The following is a 16,676-nucleotide window of genomic DNA, read 5'->3' as shown; positions in this document are numbered from 1 at the left end:
AGATACTAAGAAAGCATTTTGAAACTCAATGCAGGTAAAAAGAGGGAAAGATTAACTGTACATGATGCGGAGCTCTAATACACGCCAACGAATAACACAACACCCTGTACTAAAAGTTATAGAGTCAGCAAAATGGTTTACAATTATGGTAATGTGAGGCATTTAAATATATACACAGGCTTCTGTGACAGGAGTGAATTCAGCATTTCAAATTGTTCAAACCACAGCATTACTGTACTCACAGAGTTCCAGTAAAGCCCTGTTTGCACACACACTCTCCAGTGGTCTGATTGCAGATTCCTCCAGTTCCACACTGACACTCTTGTCGACAGCCCTGACCAAACCACTTCACTGGACAGGGGTCCTGACATCAGAAAAATAAGAGCAGTTCAAATGGTTAGAGTGTTTTAACATATATTACCCAACACAATCTCACACCAATTCCTAACTTTTTGATTTCGTGGCTAATTCGTAATATTATGAGTGTATTATGATTATGATTATGAATGAAGCTCATTTGTACATTTGAGTGTGATTTGCTCATTCTAGGGCTGGGCGATCTGGCCTAAATCCAAAATCTTAATAAATTGAATATTTGAACTAGATTACAATTAATGAGCGATTTTTTTTTTGCCCTCACAGTTCACTGACAGATTTTGTACAGTAATTTTACAGTGATTTTTAAGTTTATTCATAAACTAATTTCGAGAGGATAACGTGATTATGATTGAACACGGCTGGTTCTGCATTAGCATGTATGATCCACCAATCAGGCCATTTCTAACCCATTATAAAGAGCCAGGGTTTTTCACTACAGTCATTTTCGATTTGAAGAATCCCCCCTTCCACCCCTACCTCTTCACCTTTCCCTCCATAGGGCGGCATGGTGGCCCAGTGGTTAGCACTGTTGCCTCACAGCAAGAACGTCACCGGTTCTAGTCCTTTAACAGGCCGGCGGTCATTTCTGTGCGTAATTTGCATGTTCTTCCCATGCTCGTGTGGGTTTTCCCCGGGTCCTCCGGTTTCCTTCCACATTACAAAAACATGCACAAGTGAATTGATCAATCTAAATTTAGCACTACAGTCAATCTCTCATCCTGCAGCATATCTCTTCATAGCATTCAGTTCAGTCATCAGCTCTTATCAAGGGGGGAGTTGTCGAGTTGTCGAGAGCTCAAGGCCTTCCTCTTGCCCTGCAAAAGGGAGGGAGCCCAGGGCTCAAGGACCTTTTGAGCTCAGGGTTTTCTCCCGGGACAGCATGCCAAACTTGCTTATAATCAATCATCAGCTAAGTGTGAACTCTTGAAATGAAGGGTGCATTACTTGATTTAAAATAAAAATTGAAGAAAACACACACTATCTACTATCTATGATTATGTATTGAACATTAACATTAAAAACAGAATTGAAAACACAGATTGTCTAAAGCCAACTACTAAATAACTTGCACTTTTGGAAACGAAACAAATTGTTTTGAATGCTTTTCATATTAAAGGTAGAAAATAAGCAGTATATAAATACAGTAACTCCTGTAAATAATATTTTAAACAGTGCATTTCTTAAGTCTTCTGTAAACATTTTTTTTTTCACATGCAGTAAGGTAAGTAATTGAAAAAAATCTACCTAAAAAAATGTGACCGATTATAGGTTCTAAATGTCGATTTCGATTACTTTCCGATTAATCGGCCAGCCCTAGCTCATCCCCCAACACACTCTGAAATAAAGTTACAAAATCTGTCACTGGAGCGGTACCCTTTCAAAAGCTACAATTTTTTGCTACTCTAGATTTTCCCTCGTTTTTAAATTTGTATTTAATATTTTTCTATAACATATAAATTTGGGTGTACTAGTTTTTTGGACCGTTATTGTGGGTTATTTTGTTAGATAAACTCCAGATTTGGCTTCAGTACTGACTAATCTAGTGTATGTGCACAAATATAATACTGTATAGCTTCCTATTAAAAATATGAATTTAAAAGATAGATTTGTGAGGGGTGTACTTATATACGCTGAGCACTGTAACTGTTTCAACTGAATGTTTCATCTGCAGATTGTCAGCATTAACACTGAAAAATTATAGCTGTAAAAAATAATGTTAGGAACTTTTATGATTTATTATATAATTTATGTGCAAAACTGGGGTTCATTCCACTGTGGCGACCTCTGATAAAGCTGGGAATAAGCAGAAGGAATGTGAGTGATATACAAACCTAAAATGTTTAAAAAGTGCAGTAAATGTGTGACTTAACTGAATCATTAATTCAACTGATTTGTGCAGATGCCTGATTCATTAAAGAAAGTTTTTATAAATGCATCATTCAATCATCAATTGTGCATTTAAAATACATCTAATCAAAATGAAAAACTCCCATATATTGCAATACAGTTTTTACACTGACATGAGGTGGGCAAATCATAAAATCATAAAATAAAGACAATTTTTAAAAAAAGTTTTAAGTAACAATCTTTTTTAAACTATAGCTAAATTTAAAATTAAGCTTGATATCATAAGCATAAGCATAAGCTTGATGTGTTCATCCAAAGATTCTGAATTCTCAGTTTGTGTAAAATGACTAAATATAACCTACCACAAACACCTCGTACATGGTTTTTCTAAATATAATGCACTGGCTTTGCCATAAATGCTTAAATCACATGCTTATGTCATTTTTATAAAAAATAATAATTTTCCCAGAGAATGTTAATTCTAACCAAAATAAAACAAATAAGATTTTTTCCAGAAGAACAAATTATCAGACATACTGTGAAACTTTCCTTGCTCTGTTAAACATCATTTGGGAAATATTTACTTAAAAAAAGTAAAAGGGGGGCTAATAATTCTGACTTCAACTGTATATACAGTACATAATCCTGCTCACATCCATCATCTTGATTTTTGTAATGCCTTATTTAGAGAGGTGAAATTTTTTTAGTAGCAAAACATTGGAGAATAGAAATGCTGTTATTTTACAATATATTAGCATTCATAAAATATCACAAACGTTTTACTCAACCATGTAATAGAAACCAGGATATTAACTAAATTATTCAGATTGCTGCGTTGCTACTAAGTTCTGAATGTATACTTGATCTTGATTCAGATTTGTGTGATCATTCATACCTGGCAGTGTTGACCAGTGTATCCTGCTGGACACTGACAGTTTCCTGTGAGAACGTCACACTCTCCTCCATTCTGGCACTCGCAGAGACGCCGGCAGCCTGGACCCCAATGCTGACCATCACACGCTAAAAACAACAAACACAACTTCAGCTTAATCCCACATGTGTTATAACCTCTGTTCAGATGAGTCTACTAGAGCCTTTTTAAATTAGGAAGCTGCTTTTGCAGTTTGGTCATTTGTGGAAATCGGAGCTAAAGGGCTTCTAAATACTTCAGCTTCCCTGGCATTTAGAGCATAACAAATCAATAACGTGATTGACCGAAGAATTTGTACGCAGCTCAGCAGAAGGAATGAGTTTCAAATGGGAAACTTTACAGATGGAGTTTGGCTGGACCTCAGAGAGAGATCAGGCCAGCGCTCACACAGGGATTGAGTTTCGGTCATGACACAAACTAAACTGATGACACGTACCCTTTACGGGTTAAGAAGAGGAATCCATCATAGAAAGACACACACACACACACACACACACACACACACACACACACACACACACACACACACACACACACACACACACACACACAAACACACACACACACACACACACACACAAACACACACACACACACACACACACACACACACACACACACACACACACACACACACACAAACACACACACACACACACACACAAACACACACACACACACACACACACACACACACACACACACACACACACACACACACACACACACACACACACACACACACACACACACACACACACACACACACACACACACACAAGCAGAGAATCATTACCAAATGAGCTCATTACTAAAAAATCTTCTCTCAAACTTCTCTAGATTATTCCTCAGTGAAAATCTGAGATTTGTTTTTATGATACATCCCGGAATTTAAGTTGTTATAATGTAGTATTTTAATATTCTATATGAATATGTACAATATTTGAAAATTGTTAACAAAGATGTCACTTAAGATTTTCAAGGCTGCATTTATTAACATTTCCAAGGCAACATTTATTTGATCAAAAATAATACAATCTTAACTGTTTGAACTAAAAAAAGTTGAGTATTTATCTAGTAAAACAACAATCCTTAAAAACAAATTCACTTATTTGTTTGTTTGTTAATTTCATTTCCTTTTTAAATGAAAAGTTATTTTGGATTGAGTTATGAACAGTGCTTAATTTATAAATGAATAATTCCCAGAACAAAACCAGAAAATAAAAGTTACCGTGACTGACGTGTACCATACAATTTCAGTTTTCCCGGAACATGACGTCATTAAACCGCACAAAAAAAGGGCGTCACATTTCTGAACAGTCTTTATTATTTATAGATCAGTTATGGATAATAAAAAACATGCAGCTACAAATCGTATGATCAATCACTATTCAGTTCACTTCACTATTATGTGCCATGTAAAAATAGATAATTAACTCACTCTGTCTAATCTTCCAAAAGAGCCCACAGTTACCTCTTCTGCCAAGTTTTCTGGGTGATTTGATATTGCTTTGCTTCTGTTTCCCACTATCCTGATCCATGGGCGCATGTTTCATGCTCTCATGATTTCTTTTGATTAGGCTTATCATCAGATTTACCTGTGGTTGTAAATAATGAAAATATGCGTGACTGCCATGTTGAAAATACAAATATTATTTTATGTTATTTTATTTTACAAATATTAAACACGAACAAGATCGGGCTCAAATTAAGCACTGGTTATGAATCATTCTAGTTTAATTATATTGGAGTTTATTTCCGTGTCAGGAAACTTTGGTAAAATATATTTAGCCCATTCATCAAGCGAAATCTTTTTACTGACTGGTGTATAACTGTTGCACACATTTTTGTTATTTACTTTTTCATCTGAATTTATTTTTCAACCTTAAGATTTTCAGAGAAATATTTAGTTTGTTGAGTGATCAGTTTACCCAAACTTTCCTTCATACTTTTCTTTTTACTATATTCTGCAGAGATTGTCAGGGCAGAGATTTAGAGTCCTCAGGTGTGATCCTCTGACATCAGGAGACATGAGTGATTCCTCCACTCCACGTCCACATGTGTCAGGCTTGGGGAACTGAAGCTCCAGCTGTTTTTATTCAAACACTTAGCTGACAGACAAGCAGCTCTCAAAGCAAACACACAGCACTTTAAAAAAAACACGAGGACGCCTCACCATGAGATTAATTTCCTTGATCACAGTGCTTAATTGAACTACACTCTTACATCTAAAAATCCAGTTTTCTGTTCCCAAGCCCTGAGAACAAACTTAACTGAATATTATAAACAATGAATATGATCATATTTATTCTCCTTGAGTCCCATGTTTGTATTGTATGAAGATGAAAAGTCGAAAAAAGAAGCAGCTTTATCAAACAGCATGTTTCAAGATGATACAGAGATGTGGGAAAATTCCTTTCTAGTCCCTTAGAGGGAAGCTATTGCTAGGTTAAAGGTCTGGTTTTGAAGGCCACTTTCCCAGAAGCCCCTACTTAAATAGTTAGCCTTGCTAATGCAAAAATGTGAAAGCTATTTTTGTTAAATTACAACATTTAATCTTTACACTCTTACAAGGATTTAGTTGACAATACTTAAAATAATTGAGTAAACCTGTTGCTTTTAAAATGGTTAGTTGACTGTACTTAAAAAAGTGAGTAAAACAATTGCCTTACATTTAAACCATGCCTTACAAGTAAACAAACTACTGCATGTGCATAACTATACAAATTAAGTTAGATCAACATAACACTTCCGAGTTACAATGGATTTAATTACTTGTTACTTTTTAAGTAAAGTAAAAATCATTGTTTACATGGATGCTATACACTGTAAAAAGTGATCAGTTACTTAAAGTGAGTAAGCCCATCGCTCTAAAAGTTGACTTTACTTTAAAAAAGTAAGTAGACCCATTGTAACTTAGAACTGTTAATAATGAATAATTCTGCTAATGTTACTTACCTTTTTAAATGGTCAACTATTTGTTTTCTACAGTGCTGTAACTTCTATTGTGCTGGGTTAGACAATGCGCTGAGCTAATTTAGTTCCCTAACTGTTAATTCTATAAATTGTCTGTATCTACTCAATATATCAAATCTTTAAGTTCAATACATAAAAAATGACATTTGCTGCCCGTTCAAACTACTCGTTTAAAATGAGGTGAAACAACACAATTCCTCATTTTATTTTGCAACAATTTAATTGTTTTATTTTCAATCAATTTAAATTTAAATGTTTAACTGTAAAAATTAATAAGTTAAATTAATTTCTTCATGTTGTCCCAAAACAAATTGATTGTGTGGAACCTGGCATTTTTTATAGTTTACGTTAATCTGGTAAAAAAGTGAGTAAACTTGATAATTTAAAAACGATTCATTAACTATACTTAAAAAGTGAGTAAACCTGTTCGTTTTAAAATTATTCATTGATTTTACTAAAAGTGAGTAAACCCAATGCCTAAAATGTTCTAAGTACACTGTAAAAAGCGATTAATAAGAAAAGTAAGTAAACCAATAGGCTTAAAAATGACAAGTTGAGTTTACTTAAAAAATGTAAGCATTTCTGTTTTAACTTAAGCTAATAAGTTCACCTAACTTAAAATGTATAATTATGCACCTAGTTCATTCACTTAATAATTTGGAGGCAGTGAGTTTACTATATATATATATATAAGGTTGACGTCAAAATTATTAGCCCTTTATATTTTTTTCTTTTAAAAATATTTTTGAGGTTTTAAATACACATTTAAATGTTTAACAGAGCTAGAACATTTTTACAGTATGTCTGATAATATTTTTTCTTCTGGAGAAAGTCTTATTTATGTTATTTCGACTAGAATAAAAGCAGTTTTTAATTTTATTACAACTATTTTAAGGACAAAATTATTAGCCCTTTTAAGCTAATAGTCTACAGAGCAAACCATCATTATACAATATTTTGCCTAATTACCCTAACCTGCCTAATTAACCTAATTAACCTAGTTAAGCCTTTAAACGTCACTTTGAGCTGTATAGAAGTGTCTTGAAAAATATCTAGTAAAATATTATTTACTGTTATCATGGCAAAGATAAAATAAATCATTATTAGAAATGAGTTATTAAAACTATTATGATCAGAAATGTGTTAAAAAATATCTTCTCTCCGTTAAACAGAAATTGGGGAAAAAATAAACAGGGGGGCTAATAATTCTGACTTCAACTGTATATAAATATTCATATATTCATCAAATTTAACAATTTTTCACATTTAATAAATGCTGCCTTGATGAACAGAATAATTTTATATATAAAAAACATGAAAAAAATTGACCCCAAACTTTTTACCGGTAGTGTATATATTGAAGGTTTTCTTTCTGTTAGCCTGAAAAAAAACTAAAATCTCCAAAATGACAGGTACATAAACTGCATCTTTTTTTACTTAAACAGCCAAGATGTATAGAAGTTTGATTGAGTTTGGCCTTTGGTCTCTCAGGACGGTGTAAGAGAAATGTGTATTTAAAACCTCAAACCTCTCTAATTTCCCACACACCTCACAACACACAGGCATTCAGGAAGTGTTGAACCTCCTACTGCCAATGCGAGCTAATAATGGGGTTTCACAGTCCAACCAAACAAAGAGCAGGAGCAAAATTAGAGAGAAAGGTTTTCAGCCCAGAGCCAAAGCCTTGAGTTTCCATTGCGTTTACGTAAACCACTCAGGAGCCTGTAAAGTGTTGTACTCATCTGAAACCACAGCTTTTCAAATCATATCAGTATTACAGGCTACAAGATAATGTGCTACAATAAACACCTAATGGCGTCACTGGCGTACACATGGACTGTCATATTTTTGACAGTCAGTGTTAACAGTAAAAGTTGCAGAAGGTCTAAAATTGTTTGTTTCTAATAATAAAAATATGAATAAAAATGTAAGCTAAATCAAAATTGAGAAATATCTTTATTTTAAAATGCTGTGTCAGCAACTAAGAAAAAGAACTAAAGTACTAAAATTACTAGTTAAAATAAGAATCTGAATTACTACACTGTAAAAAATTATATGATCCATTAGTCATGACAGCATATGTTTTTAGGTCGTTGTAACTTATTAAACTAAGTTAATCATGTTCTAACTTAATTTAAGACACACAAGCTGTTTTAAGACAGTTTAACATAATATGAGTTCATTGTGCTCATAAGGTTAATTTGATTTAGCTTAAAAGTTTAAGGCAACCAGGATTTTTTTTTACAGTGTAGGTAAATATAAATGCAAAAACAAAGTGGCAAAACTAAATTATTAAAACTAAAATGAAAACTCCAAACTAAAAATAAAACAATACAGCAATAGTGTCAGTTGCAGAAGAAAGATTTTACAGCACCAGCCTAAACTTTCTAACACCTTTTTGGCACTCATGTACATTTAAAATAAATACAGGCCACGGCTGAACATGGAGGATGATCTCTGAGTGGGGGTCTTCAAAATTAAACCAAGAAAAGACCCACCAGTCTCATTAGGTGAGGTTAATATTAAATAATATACACCACCGGTCAAAAGGTTGGGGCTCAGTTGGATTTTAAAATATTTTAATATAAGCTAATCCTGCTCACCAAGGCTGCATTTATTTAATAAAAAATACAGTACAAAGATCTGCTGGAAACTGCTGTGCAGACTCTTATATTTTTCTGTTCAGTTTAAGCATGCATATACACATGCTAAAAAAGGAGCAGAGTTAAAGAGAGAGCAGATGCAGAGAGAAAGAGAGAGAGAGAGAGAGAGAGAGAGAGAGAAGGGGAAAAGAAAACAAGAGCAAAAAGAAAAGGGAGAAAATGGGGCCCAATAAAAATACGCACAGCAACACAAACAGATGACAACACGCTCAAAAACCAAGCCAGAACATTCACTGGTGCAAAGACTCTCACCATCTTGGACTCATTTTTTTAGCATAGCTTGTTGCAAAGCAATTTAGCATAACCAAGGTATCTAAAAGGCATTAAAGTAGCAGCATACTGCCTGATACAGCAGCTTTTGCAATGATAGTGCCTTAAGATGTTGCACTTTCTGCTTATTTTTGCATGTAGGAATGAAAAGGGAAAAGTCTGACGCATAACTCACAGCTGGAACAGTCGTCTCCACGCCAGCCCATCTCACACTGGCAGCGATCAGGTGCTACACAGCGGCCATGGACACACTCCTTAGTGCAACGTGCTACACACACACAGACAGAGATGGCATTAAAGGAAAAATAACCAGTTGAAAGATGAAAAATTCAAAAACAAACCATTAAGGTTGAAGTTAAGCATCGATTTATTACTCACGGACGCATTTATTCCTGCTCTCGTAAAAGCCAGGACAGCACTGATACCTCCTACGATAGTCCATTTTCACCACCTGCCTATAAAGCGTTTTATAAGTGATCCTGGAGAGAGAATAATAATAACCACCATTATAAACATGGAAAAATGCACCATCCAAACGCAAGACCACACAATAGTCATTACTTTATTATTGGAGATCAGCTGCAGTTGCGATACTTCTGATTCAGTAGTTGCCGTGAATCAACTTTTGGCACCTTTTTATGCATAAAAGTATAATATTTAGAAATGCATTAAACAGCCAGTGCCCTTCCCATTCGCTTTAGTTGAGATTAATCTTAAAAAGGCCTTTGGGAACCGGGGAAAGTGAGTTTCCATGCCAGTGTTATAATAAAGGGAGCGTGTGTGTACGCCAGCATCACAATTACTTGGATTCGAAGCAATTTTAAGCTTCCACTGCCAAACCAAACAATCCCTCCAGTGACCTAAGCTGGAGACTGAAAACCTCCGCACAATGCTAGGATGAAAGCGTTCATGCTGCGTTTAGTCTAAGTCAGCTTGGTGTAGCTGTGAGTGAATGCTTGAGTGCATGAGTGTTTGTCTGTGGATGTCACCTGTGTCGGGTGCATTTGTTAGCGCTCCAGGGTTCAGAGCAGGGCTCTTCAGACATTTGGTCGAAAGGCTGAGCGTATGATTCCTTCACTGAAGTGGTGAAACTGGAAGGGAACAAGGATTTAGTCATGCTTTAGATCAGTCACTTGTTATTTGTATCATTCATATCATTCCACATGATGTATGGTACTACACAGTAATTGCTGAATCTGTCCCCATATACTTTGTTGCTCGAGGGAATCATGAAGCAGTTTAGTTTTTAAGGCTAGATTCAAGAAGAGAACTGGCATTTTAGAAGCCATGGGTTCCCTCAGGAATTTATAATGAGTTTTTGGAATGACAGTTTAGGATTTATTAGTTAATTACGGCCTGTGGTTAGGATTACTTGGGAAGAGTTTTCTTTGTTTGTCCTAAACCCTAAATGAGTCTTACGTAAAAAAACAAAAAAAAAAAACTCTTTGACATTGTGAATTATTCTTAATTTTACATTTGATTCAGTTTTATGCTATTAAAATGATTGATATTTTTAAAGTTCCCAATTATCCATTCTCCAAACAATTTGTCCTATTTAGCATTGCATTCGTTTAAAAAAGAAGTAAGGGATAATGTACATATAGGCAATTGTTCTCGCAAAATAAAGCACAACAGGATAATGTGGATAATCAGCGGCCCACTGCAAAGTGGAGGGCTGTTGTATAAGACTGAAGTGAATTATACTGTGAATTTTTTTTTCATTACATGGCTACTTGGCACAGAACTAAACAATTTAGACACAAAACATAGATCTGAGCTGCAGTAAATGATTAATTATTTAATAAATTGATGAATCAAGCGTAAAGCTGACAGAAGTTGCAAGATAACTGCCATGATAAAAAGCATATACATATGGATATGAACAAATTCACAAGTGGGCAGGTTGATTCAAAGTACCCGAAAGAGTTTGTGTGATTATTTTCAGAGGTTGTTATCTGGGAATAACATACCATGGAATGCCATGATTGACCAGTCAGAATCACGTATTCAAAAGAGAAGTGAAATAAAATCAAATAATTATTATATGCTATTTTTTTCAAGTGAAATAAATACGTCAAATATGAATTTCAAATTTTTACATTTTTGCTATAAAAATTTAGCAAAAACATTTTTAGCTTCTTATTTACTATGATGCATATTAGTATGCTTGGCGTAAATCTGAAAACTAGTAGCCATGGGTTTAAAATCAGAGTCAAAACACTAAATGGAGAACGGATGAAAGAATGTTATTAGAAATCAAAGCAAGACAACTATGATACTGGTCTACTACTATGAGACTACTTTTTGTCTGGCCATGTTAAAAAGAAAGAACAAATTTTCCCAAGCATATTTTTTTATTGTAAGTAATATATTTGGAGTAAGTATTTGAAATGAAAGAAACTAAGGCTTTTAATGAAATTTAATTTAGAGGAATAGAACATTTGTATATATTTGTACATTTTACTGTAGACATGTTCAGCTCTTAAAGAGACAGTTCAGTAATTTACCTTTAGGAAAACAAATATGTAAGTGGCATTTTTATGTAAGTGTTTTAACCAAAAACATCATTAATTGCAAGTCTGGCACTTCAAGAGTCAAAACAAATATACAGGAAACACAAAAGTAATACCTCTGGCTTCTTACAATACATTAATATAGTATTGTTTATATGTATTGTAATATTATATGTATGTATTTTAAAGATAAATGATCAATTTCGGCAAGAAACTGAACATTATTATTTAATATAACTTATTTTTATAAATCCTTATTAAAGGTATAAAATACATTTTCAAGTATTACAGTGTACGTTGCAGGATTTAAAATTGGTTCTAAACTAAAAAAAGACTAAATGTATGATTTTTAGCCGCAGCCGCACTAAGGTGACAGACCAGACAATTACATCTTTAAATGGTGTACAAATAGAAATAGCTCTTACAAATATCTAGGTATTTGGATTGACGAGAGATTAACCTTTGATATACACATTGATAAGTTATTGAAAAAGCTTAGGCCAAAAATAGGTTTCTTATCCCAGTCAAAAAATAGTTTTCCTTTTAAGGCCTATAAGAAATTAGTAGAGAGTACATTTTTGTCTATAAATGATTATGGTGATCATTTATATATGCATGCAGCCGCTACTCAGAAAACTAGATTCCGTTTATCATGCAGCAATACGCATTGTCACAGGTGCAGACTCAGACGCATCACAGTATTTTGTACAACTCTTAGATTGGTTATCGCTGTATCAAAGGAAAAAAATTACATTTGTACTTATTTACTTTAAAGGCTCTCTTAGGTAAACTACCATCCTATCTTTCTAATTTGTTAACTTTTCACATAAATAACCAACACACTAGATCTGATAACTGTATTCGTTTAACAGTCCCAAGGGTATTGTCAGAACTTGACAAACGTGCTTTTTCCTTTAATGCTTCTAGGGCTTGGAATGACCTGCAATATCAGCTTAATCTTGACACACTTCCGACTCTGAGTACTTTTAAACATCTTCTGTACAACATCTTAGAGGACACTTGCTATTGTTTTTATGATCTGACCTTTGTAGTGATTTTGCATTTTTTGTGGTATTGTTTTTTTGTCATTTTTATGTGAAACGTTACAGTATGTCTTGCCTGTTATCTTGACCAGGGGTGTGTTTCCCAAAACCATCGTTAGCCAACTAAGGTTGCAAGTTCCGTCGTTAAAAACATAGTTCGTTGATTTGCCATTTCCCAAATCTATTGTTCCAATAAACATTCGCAAACTGCGTTGCAAACTTGTGCACTTGCAACTACACCTCTGGAGCTGTAATTAGAAACATAGTTCCTGGCTGTGGTCTATTCCCACTTATCCCCCTATGCCCTATTCATTTAGAACATTCTAACATTTAAACTTTGAATGATTAAAGATAAAAATCATTAAAGTCATCTCTCTTAGGTGTAATTTGCGTTCAAAGTATTTTTACAGTTCAGTTTTAGCAATCTTCATGTTTACAATTGTGCTCCTTTCGCAGTGCACTTTGAAAACATTGACGTCATTTTGAACACAGCCTCTTGACGAAAGCCATAGGTGACCTATTTTTTAAAAGCAGAATTTATGTTACGTCTCCAAAGCTTGTGAAAACCAATATACATGTATATAGCATATGCTAATGCTTTTAATTTATAGTAGGTTATTTATTAAGTATCTGTACTGTATATGACATGGGCCTGCTGGTTAGATATTTCTGCAGTGGTTTACATGTGTCAAAATTGTAAAAGTTGACTTATCAAAAAAATAAAAATAAAAATCCTACTTAATAATCATCATCATCATCATCATCATTAATATTATTATTAAAGTAGGATTTTTGTCATTTCCTAATAAATATTAGATTTTAAATTAAATTTTTTGAATAAATAGCCTTATTATTTACTTTATTTCTAAGATTTATATATGATATTAGAGTTTGTGTTGGCTTTTGTAAGTGATTTTATGTTTTAGAGTAGAATATGTAATATTCTCAATAATATTTGTAAAGGAAACATATGTGTGCCATTTACATATATTTTTTTCAATGCGTGTTTGTGTAAAACAACATAATTTGCACAAAGAAATAATGGTGTTCTTCTCTACAGAAATAGTTACTCCACCCAGTTTAGAGCATCATTATGGGCATTTTACATTATAACTAACGTGGTTCACGCAATGGATAAGCGACAGAGAAACTACGGGTTTTGGGAAACACTCGTCACAACATCGTTCTTTTCCCAACTGATGCATTGTACAGTGATAGTTCAGCCGTGAGTTACACCGTTGTTTGGAAAACGTACCCCAGATCTCACTGGAAGAAGAGACAGTTCTGTCTCAATGTGATCTCCTGGCTAAATAAAGGAAATAATAATAATAATCCAAGCCTCTGCAAATGATCCTGACTGCGTGGAGTCCAAGCTTCATGCTACTAAAACTCTCAAAAATCAGCTTTTTAATGCACACAATTGTAATCACATATTATTAAATAGATAGCAGCCCAGGAAAAGACTAATGTAACGTATTTTTCTTCCTAAACCTCAACATATTACCAGAAGCCACAGTATTAATTTTCTTATGCCTGTTTGTTTTTATTTTTGTTTTGCTTTTTGTCTTGTGTCTTATGTATCACCACAACCTCAGTTAAACATATGATTTAATCTTCTACTGAAGAAAACAGTCTACTACACTAAAACATGCAGTGTTCCACACAATTCATTCATGTTGTTCCAATGCAAATCGATTATGTTAACATAACAAACTGAAGTTGATTGAACAGTAAATTATTACAAAAAATCTCAAGAATTTTGTTGTTTCAACTAATTTTAAATAAGTAGTTTGAACAAACAGCAAAAAGTGTTTGAGTGTACATCTTGTATGGCCTATAACAGGGGTGTCAAACTCAATTCCTGGAGGGCCGAAGCCCTGCACAGTTTAGTTCCAAACCTGCTCCAACACACTTACCTGTAGATTTCAAACAAGCCTGAAGGACTCAATTAGTTTGATCAGGTGTGTTTAATTAGGGTTGGAACTAAACTGTGCAGAGCTGCGGCCCTTTTGGAACTGAGTTTGACACCTATGGACTATAAGGATGAGTAAAATAACAGCAGGAAAATAAACTTTCCCCCTGAAACAAACCTTGATTTATTATAGAATTGTGCATCTTTGGTAACTTAATATTTATACATTTTTGATTTCTAAAGAAACCAGAAGCACATACTGACAAAGAGCGTTCTTTTTGCAGTGTTGTTTGACTTGCAGGCAATGATCTACAATAGCAATTTGTTTGCCATTGTGCAGTGGAGCAGATCCACTGTATTGGCCCTGTCATTCTGAACTCTACATCAGAGATGAGTCCTACCTTTCCCATAAACTGCACACATTTGGATCTCGGGGGTCCAAAGACAATGACAGTTCACACACACAGCCCAAGACAAACAGGACCACACAGATCTCCGCCGTCTTCATCCTGCCGTAAGGAGAAAAACAGTCAACTGCTTTATAAAATATTCAAACTCTGCCCTTCAGAAATGTTGATGTGACGTTGCAAGGCCAATGCATAGCTCTCCTTTCATTTCAAGACATATTGAAGCCATCTGGTTTTATTTATGAGGAGGCTTTAGGCACGCTGTAGGAAAGGGACAGACAAGTCTCCCATGGTGAGGCTTTCAGAGACTAACACCAGCTTTATGAGAGCATGCGCATATACACAGGACACACACACAGTCTTCAGAACAATCCCAGGATACATACATCTCTGTAAGGAGTCTTTTCCTCCAGTATAGGAAAACCCTGGAGTGTCAAATGGTGTTAAAAAGAGCCCGGATACCTTCTGGAATTACTATTGTGTATAGAAAGGTTAGTGAGAAGCATGTGGTAAAACCTTTAGGCTTATATACAAAACAAACACAGAGAAATAGCATTTTTTTTTCCATTTATGTAGTATAAATGGGATTGAATATGAATGAAATAATAAATTAAAATGTTGTAATTAACAGATAACATTTTAGTAATATTATTCATTTTTTTCCTTCGGCTTTTATTTTCCTTTTCGGTCTCTATTTCAGAGGTTGCCACAGCGGAATAAACCGCCAACTGTTCCAGCATATGTTCCATTCCAGCGGATGCCTTTCTAGACTCAACCCAGCACTGGGAAACACCCATACACACTCATTCACACGCAACCTCATACACTACGACCAATTTAGTTTATTCAATTCACCTATAGCGCATGTCTTTGTATTGTGGGGGAAACCTTAGCACCTGGAGGAAACCCATGCGAACACTGGGAGAACATGCAAACTTCACACAGAAATGCCAAGTGGCCCATGCAGCCGAGACTCGAACCAGTGACCTTCTTGCTGTAAGTCGACAGTGCTAACCTTTGAGCAACCGTGCCGCCTCGGTAATAATAATTTTTAATCATTACAGATAGAGTTGTAACTTAACAGAAAGCAATTATATTCCAGAATGCCAATTAAATGTTACATTTGTTGTTGTTTTCAAAGATGAACGTACGTTAAAGTTAAAACTAATTTCAGATCATTCATGCTGTAAATATTCTTTGGGCAGAAGCAAATATGCACCATTTTATGTGTGTCTCATTAAATGCAAATTAGGTGCTTCTCCCCTCCCCTTTCCAGAAAAAGGCGGATCCTTTATAGTTTGTACCTCAGTTACTTCAACAACAACAACAACAACAAACAAACAAAGCATCTGCCTGTTTTTTAGGCCCTGCCCACACAAGCACGGGTATTTTTTAAACCACACCTTTTTCTTCACAGTTTTACAAAAACGTGTTATCATTTCACTGAAACCAAAACTTTTTGAAAACTCTAGCCAGGGTGAAGATTTTCTGAAACTCCAGATACAGTGTGATCATGTGGACACTACACTGGAGTTTTCACCTTATGATGTCAGTGTGAGTGCTGTTTTCTTCAACTTCCAGTGAAAGCTTAATGTTATATTTTAAATTTCATAAGGTAACTTTTACAGCATCAATCTTGTAATAGTTACAATACATTCAGTTAAATGGACTTAAGCATTCATTTTGTCGTAACACAAGATGAAAGACTTGTTTTGTCTTGTTGTAACTGCTAGCT

At 34.6% G+C, this 16,676-nt stretch overlaps 1 protein-coding gene across 3 annotated transcripts in view; it reads right to left on the bottom strand.

Moving 5' to 3' along the window:
• The window catches only part of pear1 (platelet endothelial aggregation receptor 1), an 86,827-nt gene that overhangs the window by 24,105 nt on the left and 46,046 nt on the right, over nucleotides 1-16,676 (bottom strand). For all 3 annotated transcript variants that reach the window (XR_015511550.1, XR_015511549.1, XM_087287220.1), the window contains exons 2-7: nucleotides 14,936-15,043; nucleotides 10,056-10,157; nucleotides 9,445-9,545; nucleotides 9,242-9,334; nucleotides 3,122-3,246; nucleotides 243-364 (exon numbers count right to left, since the gene is read on the bottom strand). Coding sequence is in view for 1 of the 3 variants with exons in the window: in XM_087287220.1 (XP_087143346.1) it covers nucleotides 243-364; nucleotides 3,122-3,246; nucleotides 9,242-9,334; nucleotides 9,445-9,545; nucleotides 10,056-10,157; nucleotides 14,936-15,042 (650 nt within the window). In the remaining 2 variants the exon portion in view is untranslated. The remainder of the gene's footprint in view (nucleotides 1-242; nucleotides 365-3,121; nucleotides 3,247-9,241; nucleotides 9,335-9,444; nucleotides 9,546-10,055; nucleotides 10,158-14,935; nucleotides 15,044-16,676) is intronic.

This window comes from Danio rerio, chromosome 16 (assembly GCF_052040795.2).
Source record: "Danio rerio strain M-AB ecotype USA chromosome 16, GRCz13ab, whole genome shotgun sequence".
Lineage (NCBI taxonomy): Eukaryota > Metazoa > Chordata > Actinopteri > Cypriniformes > Danionidae > Danio > Danio rerio.
This window is presented reverse-complemented; position numbering and strand designations above follow the sequence as displayed.